This window comes from Ascaphus truei, chromosome 3 (assembly GCF_040206685.1).
Source record: "Ascaphus truei isolate aAscTru1 chromosome 3, aAscTru1.hap1, whole genome shotgun sequence".
Lineage (NCBI taxonomy): Eukaryota > Metazoa > Chordata > Amphibia > Anura > Ascaphidae > Ascaphus > Ascaphus truei.
The window spans coordinates 269813722-269832262 of record NC_134485.1 but is presented as its reverse complement, the minus strand read 5'-3'; the positions used below and the strand labels follow the sequence as shown (position 1 = coordinate 269832262).

General features: G+C 40.1%; 1 protein-coding gene across 1 annotated transcript in view; it reads left to right on the top strand.

Moving 5' to 3' along the window:
- Positions 1-15316, top strand: part of PCCA (propionyl-CoA carboxylase subunit alpha) — a 421935-nt gene extending 406619 nt beyond the window's left edge. Inside the window, exons 23-24 of the mRNA XM_075590774.1 lie at positions 5681-5758; positions 13320-15316. Of these exons, the coding sequence (XP_075446889.1) occupies positions 5681-5758; positions 13320-13388 (147 nt within the window). The 3' untranslated portion in view covers positions 13389-15316. The remainder of the gene's footprint in view (positions 1-5680; positions 5759-13319) is intronic.
- The last annotated feature ends 3225 nt before the right edge of the window (positions 15317-18541 follow it).

The following is an 18541-nucleotide window of genomic DNA, read 5'->3' as shown; positions in this document are numbered from 1 at the left end:
CTCTTGTTTTTCTGATCACCTTCCTGCGCGGCATCTCAAATGTGCCCATGGACGCCAAGATTGGGTGCTGGGACACAGCAGAGGCAGCAAGAACTTTCACAAACAAAAGTGGAATTGCTTTCTGCTCTGATTATAGTAGAAGTAGTAGATAAAACATGTTCTGGATGTTGGTAGGTGTTTTAATTAGAAATAAAAAAAAAAGGTGTTTGAAATCGTTTAGCACAACCAAGTTGATGATAAGCTTAGACATAAGTCTCCAGGGAAGGACTTCTCCGAAAATAAATGGGACTTGATAGATTTCCATATCATTTATAATTTCCCTTAATTACACTTGGAAGGCTTGCCAATAAAATGGAAAATTGGCAGCCTATATCCATTATAGCAATTTTGCTGACCATGGCAAGCAGCTGGCTTTACTGGATTTTATTTCCCATCACTCACAATTAATCATCAGCTGGAGATGTCTGAAACTTCAGAATGTGGTGATACCGTGTCACATCCAGGCATCCTTAATATGCGAAGATCAGTTGGGTATGTGTGCAGAGCTTTCCTTCAAGCTAACTCCTTTTGGTACAAGGCAGACTGCTGCCTAATGAGTGCTACTTTGATAATCGGATGCGAATGTGAACCCTGACCCTCCATGTCAAAGGAGAGAACACAGTAAGCTGAATGAAAGATACAGAACGGAGATCTGCAAACTTTATACCAATTAAACATAGAGTGCAGAAAAACATCAGCACAGATTGGGTTTATCAAAAAGACTTGTAGGTCTTGTTACCATGTTGTATAGGCAGCGTTGAGAGCATCCTGTCACAATAATTAAGACTGTGTCCAGTGATCTCTGTTCTGGAAAATGGGACCCACACAGTAAAATAAGTTTTAATAATACTTTTGATGGGCATCTTTGTGAGCGCTTTCTTTGTTTTTGGGAACAAGACGTCTAGTATAAGTCAGTTTGTAATACGAAACGTTCTAACTTTTTTCTTTTCTTTGTAGTTTCTAGTTGAGCAGTTTTTTTTGTGTAAACTAGAACACATTTTCTTGCATAATGCAAGATGTGATAAAAAAAAATGAAATGGTTTCACTAATGAATAAGCATAATTTATCATATATCTAAAACATTTGAGTCCCAAAGATTCTATAATTGTGTTTTTCAATCCTATTCTCCACCATTGCTATTAGCAGATATTTTATTCTAAACGCCTCCATAATTATTATTGTTTATTTATTTTTTGCAATATGTATTTATTGGTTTATTTGTTTTAACAAAGTATTAAGTGAATCCAGCCTATAAAGTTAGAAATGTTATATGGTATAGAAAATTGTAACGTAGAAAAGACTTGACGGCTATAGATTTATTTATTTAAGGTACGTTGAATATGTAGAAGAAACAAAAAGAAAAATTGAGGTGCACAGCAAGGAAAACGTCAGGGCTAAAGTGCAAGATGTTATAAAAAAAATTCGGTTTATTTAGGCGAAAGCCATATCACAAAAAAGGGAGGCAAAAGAAGTCCTCTAACACGTTTCACGCCCACAATGGCGCTTTGACTTGAGCCCTGCAGTTTTTTTCTCTGTCCACTACCATTTTTTTTTCTATTATCAATACGTTGTATGGGCAGCACGCCAACGGAGCGCCAAACAACCTGGATTAAGATGGCTCTACAGTCTACACAATATGTGAGTACAGTGCTCACTTTAGTTATGCCTTCAGTTGGTACATGAATCATAATGATCATATCTTCTGGAATGTATGTTGGTTCTAAGGCTGCGGCCATGGTGCAGCGACGCGCGCTCATGCTTGAGCACTGTGATATCACCAACTCTCTGAGCAGAAGCGCTAGCCTGTCCTGCAGCAATTTACGAGTGTGCGGCGTGGCACATAAGGGAGGGGGCATCCGTTGTTGCCATGTCATGTGACCCTTCAGCGTGCCTAGAAATCAATTTTGCCTGTCTCCCCAAGCGCAGAGCATTGGAAAGCATACGTGTACAAAGAAAGTAACTCCATTCATAAACAAGATTTCCTGCTACACAATTTATATATTGGATTAAGCGCCCACATGTCTTTTCTGAAGCACTAAAATACATTTCTTTTACACTGCTTACATTGAATATGTAGCCTGGGATTTCATAAAGTTAGAAACATTTTTGAATGGAGAAGGAGCGGCTCAGTGAGTAAAGACACTGACTGGCACTGAATTTGAAGCATGGTTCAATTCCCAGTGTCGGGTCCTTGTGACCTTGGGCAAGTCACTTTATCTCCCTGTGCCTCGGGCACCCAAAAATAGATTGTAAGCTCCACGGGGAAGCGCTACGTAAAACTAACAGCGCTATACAAGAACATGCTAATAATAATAATAATGGGCTTTGGGGTCATATTCATTTGCCGGTTTCCTTACCTGTCTCCGTACTGGTTAACATATCACCACATGTTAAACAGAAAGTTTACTTTCTGTTCACCTTAAAAACACGTTTAACTGATTCAGTTTATTTATGAGTGCCAATTCAATTATCAAGTAGTTTATTAAATGTTTTTCTAGTTAAATAGCACTTCACCATAAAAAATGTCTTGCATTTTTTACTGGAATAGTATCCTTTAACATTGCTTCTTGGTCAGTTCTCGTATAAAAAAAATACCTCCAGTGTAATTGTATTTGGAAGGAATGCTATTTTTTCTAGTAATATAGTTTTAATCGTTAACACCTTGCGCTCATTGCATAGTAATTATGTTACGATAAAAAGGAGAGAAGCGCACACCTCATAGTGTAGTATTATTAGCTTTACTAGGCACAAAGAATTAAAATGCACTTACAAAATATCTGTGCATAAAGAGCAGAAATTATGTAGGGGTCTCTGTAGTCCAGGAACAGTTTGGGCAGGGATTTACTCGCTCTTGTTGGTGCGTCTGCCCGGTAGCACCTCTCTGTTCTCCCAGTGCTTCCACACCACGTGGGTGATGTGCCACGTCACTCTGTCGAGACGTCACTGCAACCAAAACGGCAGTCCCAAGACGGAGAACGGAGGATGGTTTGAGCTGGAGCCAACACTGCAAGCTCCACCAGCTCTCCTCCTGTACACCAGTTCCTGCTACACACACAGTGTATGGATAGCCAACCAAAAGCCACCCTACGCGTTTCAAGGCTGTACCTCTTCGTCAGGGTTGTGGCTTCAGTTGGCAAGCAAGTCCCTTATATATACACCTCCCTTACAACTTTAATTAGACACAATATATTTAAAAAGATCAAAGGGAATGAGTATAAAATAACTATTACTGTATAGAAATGACATCCTCTTGGTAGTCATAATACATTAAATAAAACACATTACTAGTAATGATTAAAAACATCAATATTTAAACAATCTTATTAGCAACATAGAATTAACTGTAGTTTATAACTGTAACTACAGCGAGAGAATCAACCACTAGCAAACTTCTAATTTATTATTAATATATCGCTCAGAATTCTCCTAAAATAGGAATTTATTGCAAATAGGTAAAAATCAATAGATATTATTATATTTACTTGAAAAATATATAGTGTGATTATGAAAAAAACTAAAAATACAATTCAGAGACGTATTTAAAATCCTAACAGTCTGATGAAAAATATTTAAAAAAATATTTTTTTTAAACCTAAAATAACTAAAAGCTATAGAAAGGAGGCCAGATCAATCTCTTCATTTAACCCTTTCGGGGATAAGGTTCCTAGCTGATGAATCCAATAAGTCTCTCTTTGTCATAATTTAAGGAACCCATCTCCTCCTTTTATTCCTATTTCGACATGTTCAATGCCAATAAGCTTTAGACTACTTGGATCCACATTGTGAACATGTTTAAAGTGTCTCGACACCCCATGAGTTACGACACCTCTCATAATATTGCCCCTGTGCTCTAAAAAAAAATATTTTCTTCACGTTGCGTTTTGTCCTTCCAACATATTGTATACCACATCCACACTCTAAAAGATAAAATTTGGTTTTGCAATTAATAAAACTCTGAATGGGATATATAGCGTTAAAAGTATTGGATTTAAAATAGAACGGTGTCGCACTGTAAGATATTCTAATGTTTGGCCATAATTTGATTTATTTCTCTTCATGCTCCGTTAAATTTAGTTATAAATAAAACATCTTGTTTGTGATAATTTCTATTGTTAACCTTTTCCCGAAGTAGAGTCTTGCGGTTCAGTAGTAAGGCCATATTATAGGCTCTTTCAACATTTGTTTTATGGTGTCCTTTTGATAAAAATGTGTCTCTCAAATGGTTTGACTGAGTTTTAAAATCTTCAGTCCTTGAACAGTTTCTTCTTAGTTGCTGAAACTGTCCATAAGGAATGTTATCTATCCATCTCCGGTGGTGATTACTTGTTGCGTCTAAATATTTATTACAATCTACATCTTGGTATAAAGTTCTAATTTGTATATCGGAGTCATTGGATATAAAGAGCACCAGATCCAAGAAAGCTATTTTGTGGGTCATAATTGTACGTAAATGTCAAATTAAAAGGATTAACATTCATGTATTCTAAAAAGGACACCAGAGATTCTACACTACCCTTCCAAACTATTAAAATATCATCTATAAAAGGTCGATAAAAAAACTATAAATTCTAAAAAGGGATTATTGTTCCAGATAAAATGCTCTTCCCAAAACCCCATCATTAAATTGGCAAAACTGGGAGCAAAAGTTGTGCCCATAGCTGTTTCCTTTGTATATTTATTCAATGACTCCGTACACTGTGGGTGTAGCAGGAACTGGTGTACAGGAAAATGAGAGCTGGTGGAGCTTGCAGTGTTGGTTCCAACTCAAACCATCCTCCGTACTCTGTCTTGGGACTTGTCATTTTGGTCTCAGTGATGTCATGATGGAGTGACGCGGTGGTGCATCACCCACGTGGTGTGTAAGCACCGGGAGAACAGATAGGTGCTACCGGACGGACCAGTCGGACGGACGCATCAACAGGAGCAAGTAAATCTCTGCCCAAACTGTTCCTAGACTACAGAGACCCCCTACATAATTTCTGCTCTTTATGCACGATATTTTGTAAGTGCATTTTTATTCTTTGTGCCTAGTAAAGCCAATAATACTACACTATGAGGTGTGCGCTTCTCTCCTTTTTTATCTTTATATAGTTTTTCTGTGGATCGCCTGGGTTGCCTCCTGTTGAAGATAGCAACACCCTCAAGATTGGACTTTTATCTATCTGGTTTTTATTGATATATTTTGTATATATGAAATGTGGAATTGATTTATTATTGTACATTTACATTTGGGATTGTACCTACCACATTTTTTTTGAGCGCCCTTAACTGAGGCTTGTACACCAGCATTAGAGGATTTAATAATAAATCTATCCATATCACTATTTAATTTTTTATTTATTAATTTACCAGCTATTCAAAAATGTTATCACCATAGTAGTTACGTTGCCTAATTTGATGTGTCAAGCATTTAATACAACACATATTTAAATTATTTGACCTCATGCAGTATAGTGTTTGCTCACTGAACATCTGATGGTGGTTTGGAAGCCTATCTTACATGTCTTTGTTTTATTTGTTTGGTTTGTGTAAACGCTTCATAAAGAACATGATCATATATCTTTTTTGAGTTCAATTGTGCCAAAGGAGTTCAGAACTGAAATACCATGGACCCTAACTGGCTGTTATTTTCTTTTAATAGGTATCAGAGGGACAAGAAATCTGCGTAATTGAAGCTATGAAAATGCAGAACAGCATGACTGCGGCTAAAACAGCGAAGGTATCATTCTATGTTGCACTTTCAAAATATCCACGTATACTAATCATTCACTTTGTGCATAATGATGAAATTGATCATCTAGTCTCACAAAAAAAATGCATTTTTAAGAGATGCTGATAACTTTATTAGAGAGGCAGCGCACAGAGTAAACTTACAGTTAAGGTTAGTGGTCGGGTATGTTGACATTTTTATAGTTGAAATGTAAGATTAGTGCTCTGTATTAATACTAGAGAAAAGCAGATTTTTTCCCCCCCTATTTGTCTAAAGCAAGCACTGGTGTTCCAAAAGCACCAAAAGGCATACATTCAATATTTGTTATTATGGATTTATTTATTTATAAAATGTTTTACCAGGAAGTAATACATTGAGAGTTACCTCTCGTTTTCAAGTATGTCCTGGGCACAGAGTTAAGACAAATAATACATGGTTACAAATAAAGTTATATAAATGAACAGGGTATACATTATATACAAGACATTGCATGCACAGTTAAAGGAAAAATATATTATAGGCTTATGAAACAGTTACAGACCAAATTTAAATGTGAGACAGCCTTAGTTTTGAAAGAACTTAAACTGGTGGTGGATGTGAGCGTCTCCGGTAGGTTGTTCCAGTTTTGGGGTGCACGGTAAGAGAAGGAGGAGCGGCTGGATACTTTGTTGAGCCTTGGGACCATGAACAGTCTTTTGGAGTAAGATCTCAGATGATAAGTGCTGCATGTGGTAGGGGGGAGGAGCTGGTTCAGATAGATGGGTAGCTTGCCCAGATTGTATTTGAAGGCAAGACAAGAAAGGTGAACTTTGCGCCTAGATTCAAGTGATGACCAATCTAGTTCTTTGAGCATTTCGCAGTGATGTGTGTTGTAGTTGCATTGGAGAACAAAACGGCATATTGAGTTGTAGAGGGTGTCAACTTTGCTATGGTGGGTTTGGGGTGCAGAGCCGTATACTATTTCTCCATAGTCGATAATTGGCATTAGCATCTGCTGTTCGATACGCCTTCTAACCAGCAGGCTTAGGGAGGATTTGTTCCTGTAAAGTACCCCTAGTTTGGCATAGGTTTTGGATGTCAGAGTATCAATGTACATCCCGAATGTTAAGTGTGAGTCAAACCATATGCCCAGGTATTTAAAACTAGTAACAGGAGTTAGGGTGGTTTTAGCGTTAGTTCTGATCTGGAGCTCAATCACTGGAAGCTTTAAAAATTTAGTCTTGGTCCCAAATACCATTGTTACAGTCTTGTCAGTGTTTAAAAACAGTTTGTTTTGGGAAATCCAGTTTTCGAGTCTCAAAAAGTCAGACTGAAGTGTGTGTTCAAGGTCGGAGAGGCTATGGCTGTGTGCATATAGGATTGTGTCATCTGCATACATGTGTATTGAAGCTTCCTTACAAGCTGTGGGAAGATCATTGATGAACACTGAGAAGAGTAGGGGCCCCAGAACAGAGCCTTGCGGGACACCACAGGTGATATCCAGGGGGTTGTAGTTAGAGCCTGAGATGGACACATGTTGAGATCTACCTGATAGGTAGGACTGAAATCAGTTTAGAACATGCTTCCCTATTCCAGAGCACTGGAGTTTGTTAAGCAGGATAGCATGATGAACAGTATCAAAAGCCTTTGCAAAATCTAGGAATATTTCACCAGTGACTTGTCCCCGTTCCATTCCACACTGGATTTAATTGCAAACTTTTAGCAGGGTAGTTATGGTGGAGTGTTTGGGGCGAAAGCCAGATTGGAATTGGCAACCGAAATTTGTGTTGGTATAGTAATCGCTTAATTGGGAGTGAACACATTTTTCCATGACTTTGGATAGTATTGCGAGAAGAGAGATTGGTCTGTATTTTGAGAGTGTTTTTGTCCCCACTTTTGAAGATTGGGACAACTCTGGCAGTTTTCCAGGTCTTGGGGATATGACCTGCAGACAGAATAGAGTTGACTATGGAAGCAATTGGTTTGGCAATGGCTGGGGCACCAAGTCTTAGGAACTTAGATTGTAGTAAGTCAGGTCCAGATTGGCTGCTTAGTTTTAATTTGAGGAGCGCTTGTGTAATCTCGTCTTCGGATACCAGGCCAAATTGAAAATTGTGGGCAGTGTTGAGAACGGGTGGGGCTATATGGGTACTCCCAGGATGAGATTCATGTTTGTGGTTTGGGTTGCGTTTTGCTAATAAGTTAGTAGCACACCCCACAAAGTAGTCATTGAATGCATTTGCAATGTCGGTGGGGTTTGTCAGACTAATGTCCACCTTAGTGATATTACTTGGTTTTTGATTGTTAGAAGGATGGAATATGTTGTTGATAACCTTCCAGAAGTTAGCTGGATTTGATGTATTCTGGTGAAGATTGTCAGAGTAATATTGTGCCTTTGCATGCCTTGTTTGCCTTGTGCACATGTTCCGCAGGCATCTGTAGTGATTGAGATCCTTGGTAGTGCCAGTTACTTCGTAGCTTTTCCACAAGGCATCCCTGAACTGATAGAGTGCTATAAGGTCAGTTGTAACCCGTGGAAGGTGGGCCCCCCGTACCCTTATTCTGCGTAGTGGAGCATGGGTATCATAGAGTTTTAAGAACTCGGATTGGAAATAGTTGAGCGCAGAATCAGGGTCGGGACTTAAGTCGATTCTGTGCCAAGCACAGTTGGTAAGGTCAGCTAGAAACTGTTGTGGGTTAAAGTTTCTAAATATTCTAATGAGGAGAACTTTAGAGCTTGATTGGGGTGGTTTAATTATCCTTACACAGTACACTATTGCATGGTCACTGAAAATGTCAGGAAGGCTGCCAGAGGATTGGATTCTGCTGGGATTTGAGGAGAAAATCCAGTCTAGCAAGGAATGGTTGCGCGATTTCAGGTTTGTCCAGGTGGGTTGGGAAATGAGTTGCGTTATGTTAAGTGACTTGATTTGTATCTGGATTTTGTAGTTTTAGGGTCAAGCCAATTGAAGTTGAAATCCCCAAGAACTCGCAGCTCACTCTTCTCATTCAGAGAGGAATTGGAGCCAAGAAACTGGGTGATATCAGTCATGGACTGTAGAGGGGCTTTAGGGGGGTGGTTGATGCCAGCAACCAATATGGCTTAGAAAATGGGAGGCAAATTCTGCCAACTAGGATTTCAAAATAGGGTGGGCTTGGGGGCAATTTAACAGTGTAAATTGTAAGGTTTCTGCAATATAAAATAACACCCCTCCTCTCTTTGACCTATCTGTCCTAGAAATGGAGTATCCCTGAATGGCGATATTTGCATCGGGGGTTTTAGGGAAGGATTCAGTTATTACAAGACAATTATTTAAGAGATCATGTTTCCTTGCACATTATTTCTGTGTGGACTCAAACAGTGAGCAAATATGAGGAATATCAGAAGGAAATATATTTATCCTATAAGAATATTGCTACAAGAGAAAAATTAATTAACCCTATGGTGTGACCAAGAAGTGATCAATTATTACTAATCGTATAGCTCAATTTTTGGGATGCTGTAGATATCCACTATAGCGCATATGAGATGACTTGTTACAATAATTCAAAGTTTATGGTTGGAGGCAACAGGGAGAATAATAGAGATAGAGTTCAAATAATTTGTAGTTTTATGATTAGATGTACTGAGGAGTATATCAGAGAGCGAATATATACCCTATATATAGCAAACACAAGAGTATTAAGAGGCTTAAATTTGTTCGGACCTACTATTAGGTGTCCCTAGAGTGTTCCACGTGAAGGTCGGTGCTGTTCTGTCCCAGGCTTACTGTGGCTTAATAAATTGAGACAGGCAGTTAACTCAATTGCCTGTTTCATACAAAAGTAAGTTCTTGAATTGTTGATGTTTTATTATGGAAACATTAACGGGGAAAACGTTTGTGGATGTATAAAAATAAGAAATAGATGAGAAACAATGCTATCCAATGCTATCCGAGGGAGCAGTAGGGAGAAGCAAGGCAGAATGCAGGATGCTCTAAAAGGAAGTAACAGAAGGCAGTCTCAGGGGGAAACAGTCTGGACTGCACCGAGTGACAGGGAGAAAGGAAAGAACCAAAGCTCCAGGGTGGACAAAGGGAGATTGGTAAGGCAGAAGCAGGAAACAGGAAGAAATACTGAACTGCAGACAACAGGTACCCATAACCTACCCAATTTGTGTATGTGGAACGAAAAGTGGTACAAGATAAGACCAGACAGGAGTTAATTCGAGTGTCCCTAGGACTTCTTTGCTGTTAAGCTCAGGGTCTAAATGTATGCCATGAGCATAAGCAGGACTGGAATAAAACGCCACTGTCTGCCCATTTTAAAGTCGATTATTTAGATACAGGCTACTATAGATTAAAGCCTACAATATCAATGTCAGCTGCATGCCTATTAATATTGTACTATTAATAACTTTATTGATTGCAGATTTGGCTGTGGATTTTTTTCAATATAAACTGTATATTGAAAACAGACATTGTAAACATTAGGTTATTAAAAAGAGAAATATCTTGATCCAGTATGATCAGTCTCTCAATATGTCATCATGTATATTTATAGATAATAGATGATGTTAGAGCAACAGTTAGAGTGTGTGTTAGATTTTGTATCATGTCTATAAAAACACGATACAAAAAAAGGTATTAATCGTTAAGTATTTAGGTCTTGATTCATTTGCATGCACCTGTCTGGTATTTAATTAGGTTAATGTTTTTTTCTGATTAGCCATGTGATGGCAGCTTGCCTATTTAAGGATCAAGTAGCAATACCATTAGATAAGACCCCTGAGGAAGTTGTGGATCAACGAAACACGTAGTGCTATTTCTTGTAAGACTGGAGTCCTTTCTTGCACCTTTTGGATTTCTTTAGTCCAATGCTAAGCATTGTGGGAGCTTACCATCAGGAAGGAGGGTTTCTGGGCACCCAAAGATTCCCCGAGTGTCGCCCTGAGGGTCGACTCCATGATAAATCATCCAGCGGAACACTTCAGGACAGTGAGCAACCTGGTTTATCCAGACTGCTGATCCATCATGGTTTGTCCAACTGAGGAGTGATGTAGTGAATTTCATAGATTCTTTGATGATAAGATCACAGGCATCCATGCCACTATTCTTCCCTCTCTGGACCCTGTGGTCTGCCTTACCCTACAGGCAAGGCTGGTCCTAGAATAGTACATCGCTCAATCCCGCATTTCCCCTCAATCATAGCTGGACCACTTGTGACCTGGATCCCTGTTCATTATGGCTCCTAAAAGAAACCATTGATGCAGTGGCTCTTGTGGCTTGTGGAGATCATCAATAGATCCCTCACTGTGGGGGAAGTGCCGGTGGCCTTGAAACAGGCGCTGGTCCATCCCCTGTTGAAGAAAGTTGGTCTAGATGTTGATGTTCTCGACAACTATTGGCTAATTTCCAACCTTACAATGTGTTTCCTCATTCCTGCTCAGCCAGTGGGACCTGTCCCCATTGGGGTCTGGCAAGGATTGGTGCTGTCCTGTTCAACGTATTTGTAAGACCGCTGGGCAATATCATCCAGAAGCATGATCTGAAGTGCCACCAGTGTACTGATGACACCTAGATCTATGTTTCTTTCCAGGGCTACCCAGGCATGGCTGTTGCCACACTGACAGCATGTCTAGACAAAGTGGCGGCATGGATGGAGATGAATTGGCTGACGCTCAATCCTAACAAGACTGAACTAATGATTATGGGTTCAGCAAGCCACCTGAGTATGGGACAGGGGGTTGCGAGCTTCCCCTAATCAATGGTGTACAGCTGCAGCCCACATCCCAGAATTCATAATCTGGGCATCCTCTTTGACCAGAGTCTCACCACATTAGCCAAAGTGGCCTCAGTTGTTAAGTCCTGGGTTTTTTTTGTATCTGAGGCTGCTTCAGAGCTTGCGTCCACTCCTGTCATCTATAGACCTTGAGTCACTGGGCCATGCCATTGTGTGTACGCGGTTGGATTACGGGAATGCCTTATATGCATAACTACCGGTGTGCCTGATGCAGAAGCTCCAGCTTGTGCAGAACGCTGAAGCTCAGGTGCATGTTTCTCACTTTGAGCATATCACTCCCATCTTACGCAATCTGCACTGGCTTCCAGTGATCGTCCAGGTTCGGTTCAAGTTCACCGTAATGGACGTTAAAATCTTGCAAGGTCAAGGGCCCACCTATCTGCAGTCTCATTTGAAGTCGCAAAGGGATACTGGCTATTAGCTCAGGTCCTTAGGGGGGTCCGCCTCTCCGTGCCTATGGTACTGCACCCTACACTGGGTGGGCGGGCCTTCTTGTATGCAGCTTCAGAGGTCCGGAACTTGCTACCACCAGTGCCAGGGGCGTAGCTGCAGCCCGGGTGCCTGCTCTCTTCCCCCCCCCCCCTCTCCCGCTGTCAGTGGCCCATCTCTCTGAAGTGGGGATGGTGCACGCTCTAGCGGTCTGACCCAGAAGTCTTTCTTACTTCCGGTGTCTGCTGCTAGAGTGCGCTCCTCTTCTGCTCTCCTGCTCTGCTTCTGTAACAACTGCTCATTTCTCTGCCGGCATATGCTGTTTAACACCGGGGGCTCACTGCCGCATACTTTCTCCCCCCGTCTGTCTATTACCACTGACAGGTAGGCATGGCGGAGGAAGTGCGATGATGAGGTTGAGAGGTTATGATGATGAGGGGGATAGCTGTTGATTGTGATGAGGGGGGGAGCTGGTGAAGATGATGATAGGGAGAGATGATGATGAGAGGGAGAGCTGATGGTGGTGATGATTGCTGATGATTATGAGGGGGAGAGCTGGTGGTGATGATGAGGGGAAGAGGGAGAGATAATGTTGAGGAGGTGGGGGTATAGATGAGGAGGGGGAGAGATGAGGAGGAGGAGGGGAGAGATGAGTGATGTGGAGGGATGATGAAAGAGGATGGTGGAAGGGAGAAAAAAATTGCCCTCAGTATTAATATTAATGGGGCTCTGAATTTTTTTTTAGCCGTGTGCCCGCGCATGTCTAGCCGTGTGCCCGCGCATGTCTAGCCGTGTGCCCGCGCATGTCTAGCTACACCACTGGCCAGAGCTCAGGTGTATATCTACTTTACCACTGTTTATGCTGCGTGTAAAACCTACCTCTTCCTTCTGGCTTTCCCTGTCTAACAAAACAATTGTATATCATTTTAATTTGTTTAACTGTAAAGTATTGCGATGCCCCCTTAAGTGGTGGCGTGTTTTTACTCCAAAAAATAAATGATGATCAATGGAACTGGAGGGAACTATAATCTCTTTCAGATACCTGGGACCCTGGTCATGTAGTGCTTTGAATGTCAACAAGCCAATCATTAAAGAAATGTGCCATTTTACAGGCAGCCAGTGCAGAGAACGGAGAACAGGTGTCATGTGGCAAGGACGGGTCTGGTTAGTTACCAACCTGGTGGTGGTTAGCTGTTTTTTTTATGCTCTGATCATACATAAAACAAACATAAATTGTGCAAGAAGAAAGTTAGTCATTGATTGGCATGGCTGTGTTTTTTGTTGTTGTTTTTAAATAGATGAAATAATAGAGACAAGCAATGTATTTGGATGGCTAGATAAAGTCTTATATGGACTGACCTCATTTTAATTTCTTCAACAGGTGAAATCTGTACACTGCAAGCCTGGCGACACTGTGGGAGAAGGAGATCTTCTGGTGCAACTAGAATAAATCATGTTCACCAATATAACACTAGATTTAGATATTTTTTTTTTAAATGATTTAATATTCCAAAATAAACTGTTGTAGAACAATGTTTTGAGACAACATTCCTACAAAACAGATTTTATACAGTGGTATTTATTACAAGTTGCGCTGTGATGAGTAAACAATGAGATTGCCAAGAAATCTCAACTGTCAATTCTGTCCATATGAATGATTGTATATAAGATTAATTTCTGTTATTGAGAAATAAGTCATTATGTCAGATCACGAATGTGGTAAAAAAAAAATGTGATTCTTGATGTTTTTCAAACATTAAATGATTTAATCATTAGCCCAATTGTCCAAAGTCTAACTTGTTAATCAGGTCATTTTCCATTTCAAGGCACTCCATACAATTCTCAGATACAACTTTATCCCTGGATGATAACTGTTTTCCACACGCAATACAACTCGGTAGTGTTATTCACAATCATACATTTCAATAGTGTTATTGATTTAAATGATAAATGACCTGGGTTGTAAATTTGGAAATTAGAATGATAAGTCATTTGGAATATGCAACTCTCAAGGCATAATAATTAAAGACACAATCCCGTTTTATCTGCCAGTCAAGTCAATGGCAGATTACGTGCAATTGTAGCTATCACACTTTGACGAATCTCTCCATTTCTGCCAATGTATCAAGCTACAGTAGATATTTCACATCTCTTCATTTGAAAGCAACAAGTAAAAGGAGTGTAATGGTTATATGGTAATTGAGAGCTGTACTGTATGCAAGTATTTACCTGGCACACATTGTAGTGTTATGTTTATTCAATGTCTTCCCGTCATTTTCCTCCACTTTTTGTGTATCAGTTAAGTCCCCAAGTCTGGCCAAGAATAGTGTTACCCCTGAGGAAGCCAGAATTGGTGAAATGCATAGGGTGAGAAGCCTGAGCCTTACGAGCCCTTGTAGAAATTATTTGCAACTACCTGTGTGATTTTTGCATTTGGCGCCAAAATCGGAAATCACAGAGAAAAACTATCTGTCGGCTGCATTTGCGGAGAGGGAGCCGGAAACAGCAGCACCTGATCCGGTGGTGCTCTGAGTCTGATCTGATGGAGTAGGTGGCCTGAAGAGCCACCGCCACATTTCCAGACAGATGCATCATTTGAAGAGGATTGCAGTGTGCCATTTAATTCCCGTGGCAAGGCTGTGGCTTGAAATATCAGAGCGGGTGATCCAGAGAGACGCTTGCCGGAGTACCAAGTAGATACGGCGATCGGAAGAGGTTGCGGTTCATACAGTAGATCTCCGCAGTGAAGCTGTATTCTACAAAAGTATCTGCACTAGCGCGTAGCACGCTACTGGCAGTGGCAGCAGTCTGAAACATCCCGGTGACACTGCTTTCAAAAAAGCCACTTAAGGAGCTGGAGGACCGCATTTAAGTTGATATACCTATATCTTCCTGTAACCAACCATCACTCATAAAAGAACTCGCCCTAAAGGTAAAAATCACCTTCCCATGCACATCGCCCAAAGGGTGCTACATGCAAATATTAAGACTGATGCTAGTTCCAATTGAAAAGGCTCACACTAATAAACTGATTTACTATTTTTAAAGAGAGGCCATTATTCCTCCTTTCTACTTGGCAAATAGCTTTCAACATATACTAAACCAAAGTGTAAAATTTCAAATAAGAATCCAATATATGAGGATACTATCGTCCATCATTTCTACACATATTGAGGAAAATATTATCTGTGGACTTTATTGCAGTCCAGTCCCAGTATCCAACTAATTTTTGGGATATTAATTACATGCAGGATACCACTACAATATCGCAAAGTGTATTTGGACTTTAGTTCTATATTCTATAGTATTATCAGGTTATTGATTAAGCTTAATCAAGGTTCAGGTTAAACACATGTTATTATTGATATACTTGCCAATATATTTTAATTTATTTTATATGTATTTTAATAAATGTCAATTTATATACATATTTAAGTTCCATATGCTTTGTCCTCAGGAATCTCGGCGTACCTAATTTGCTCAATCAACCACCATTGCTGGTTCTCAGGTTAATGTGCCAAGGTATTTCTATCCACTGACCTAGAATAAACTGTTTGCCCAAAACACTTGGTCAAATGCATCAAACATGATTTAAATCCTTGAGATGTATTACTGGGACAGAAGAGCTGTTCACCTGTTCTGTGGTGCCTGATTGATAAATACATTCTGTAGACAATGAATCCACTGCCTTTCTTTATTTTGTAGTTTCTTTGATGTCTCCTCTTGAAACTAGACATCACAAACAAAATGTCATAAGTGCATTGATCTGCCCCTAGTAAATGGAAACATTGAGAATGATGACATATACAGGACATGTGTCCTAACAGGCTAGTTTAGCATTGTTCAGAAACCATAAATCTTGCTTTATCAACAGAATTTTATAATGTCCTTTTTGGATTCCTTTGAGTTTCCTTCACAACATCTACACGTAACACCACTAATGAGAAAGATCTGTTCTCTTTATCCACTACTCTTTAAATATGTTAAAATATCAAGCACTCAAATTATAATAAATAATTATTACAAAAGAGATTGACATCTCCGAGGACCTGTCAAAGTATTATGGTTGGTGTAGCATCTTGTTTGACAATTAGGATTCATTTCAAAAGATTTAATTGCCACGATACTTTAATGGGCTGTATTAGTATCTATTTTTGTATAATCTTACAGGTGCCCACCAGTTAAATAATCATATAATTTGTATGCTGCATCATTTGTCATAATATTTCTTCAGAAGACATTTTGCTAATGCAATAATGCAGCATAGTTTAATTAATCTCCCTCTCGTATTCAATATGATGTGAAGCCGTCTTGTTCGAACCTGGAAGATTTTAGAGTCCATTCTGGGAGACTCAATAGGAATATTGTACATACACATATAGAAACAAAATATAAAGAAGCTGAGAAACGGCAACAAAACAGTGCCTACCATATATTTCATTTTGTACCAGCTGAATTACACCGAAAAATTGTAAAAACAAAAACAAAACACAGATAAAAATGCAAAGCAGCAGCCCTGTGACAATCGGACTGTACCATTAGGGGAAAGCATTGTGAACAGATCCACGTTGTCACAAAGGGGTGAGGTTGGTAAGACAAATACTGAGTTAACTGCATAAAATCCATTAATGGAAAATAAATACTTCAGCATATTAAAATGTATAAGAATATCTAACCTTCAGGATGACGCCCAAACGAAAAACCTAGGAAGCTTCCAATTTTTTAAAGAGGTGTGAAGCAAGTGAGAAACCAGGCCTATCAAGGGCAGTAAAATCTGCCTCAACCAAAGCACGTGCTGCTTCAGACAGAGAAGAAGACGAGGCTGAAATAGCGGATACACCTTGGGAATTTGCGATGAGAGGACTTTAACAACACTCGTCGAAAGAATATATAAATGACATACTAGACAAAACACACAATTAAAGAAGTATTGGAGATAAAGCCGGACCTCTCGCAAAAGATACCCCATCGTTCCCTGGCCTCTTTATTTTATTATTTTTCCATAATCTGGACTGAAGAGGGAGAGAGAAAGACACTTAAGTATAATGGTTTACATATAAACAAATAACATAGACTAAAGTGCTAATTAAACACAGTGAATATTGGGATATCTGTATGCTTAAACTCTAAATGCTATGCTGCTGGAGTGGGGGACTAATCCTTATTCCATTTTGATTGTAGAAAACAGGTGGAAATCCAGCACAGAAAAACTCAAGATAATGAGTTTAAGGGGAAAAAGAAGAAAATAGGAAACATAGTATAATACAGTTTTAAATGATTGTAGTGTTAAGACAAAGTAGTAGGTATTGCACTCACATTTAGTGCCTATAATACAGGCCAGGGGTGCGCGCAACATTTTTTTTTAAGAGGGGCGTGGAGGACCTCGGCAGTGGAGCAGGGTGGTGGCAGATGACGGTGGCCCGCCAGAGCGGAGCCGCCATCTTCTGCCACCACTCTGCTCGACTCCCAAGGTTCTCCTCTCCTGCGGTAGGCATGAGGGGGTGATTAAAAGAAGGAGGTGATAGGATAAGGGAGAGGATGAGGCGGGGGGGGAGAGAGGATGAGTGGGGGAGAGAGTATATGAGGGGGTGAGAGAAGAAAATTGCAGTCAGTCTTCTCATACTACTACACTGATTAAAAAAATGTAAACAACATTCGTCATGTTTTACTGTCTTAACATTTTTTAAATATGCATGTATTTTTACGTATTTGTATTCACATTTACCATATTTTGTATACAGATTAATACAAAAAAATGAATATAATTTGGTTTACATCATGCAGTGGGGCCTGAAAATATCATGGACGAAAAGAGGGGCTTGGCCTAAAAAGTTTGCTCACCCCTGAATAGGCGTTGGTTCAAAAGGTGAACCTGCTTCTTTGTTTTCAGGTCACAGGGACATATTCATGACGTTTGTACGAAAAAACAAAACATGGCACACAGCGCAATATATATATAATGTACCTTTAAAATGTGGTCAAAGTGAATTAAAAACATTTACAATATAACCTTTCTTTAAAGCAGGGGTGTGCAAACTCGGGGGAGGGGTTGAGGCGGTTACATAGACCCCGCGCTCTTCCGCAAGGCACTTAAGTTAAATGCCTGGGGATAGCGTGAGGACTCTGTAACTTCCTTTACCTTGTCTCCAGCAGCGCGGTGTCATTTGACGCCAGAGACAAAGAAGGGGATGTGAGCAGGGGGGCGCAGAATGAAAAGCTTTCCGTTTTAAAGCATTGATTTTAAATTAAAACTATTGGCTTGATGCAGGGGAGAATCTCTTCCTAACGTGTCCATCTTCGATGTTAGCGGGAGAGGGATAGGGCTGCTCCAGTCCTCTCTGGTGTGCTCAGTAATGCGAGGGATTGGGGGATTGGCTGTGGAGTGACGGCCCCGCAGCAAGCAGAGACCGGAGCAGCCGGTGCGGAACTCGAGTCGAAAAAAGCACTGCATTTAAAGAAGGTTGCCTAGGGGGGGGGCGTGTCGATGACGTCACACAGGACGGTCGGCTGAAGGAAGAGCTCCAGAGACCCTTCCGACTAAACTTTAATTTGCAGGAGTTTTAACCCAACAAAAAACTTCTCAAAACTCACAAATAAGTCCCT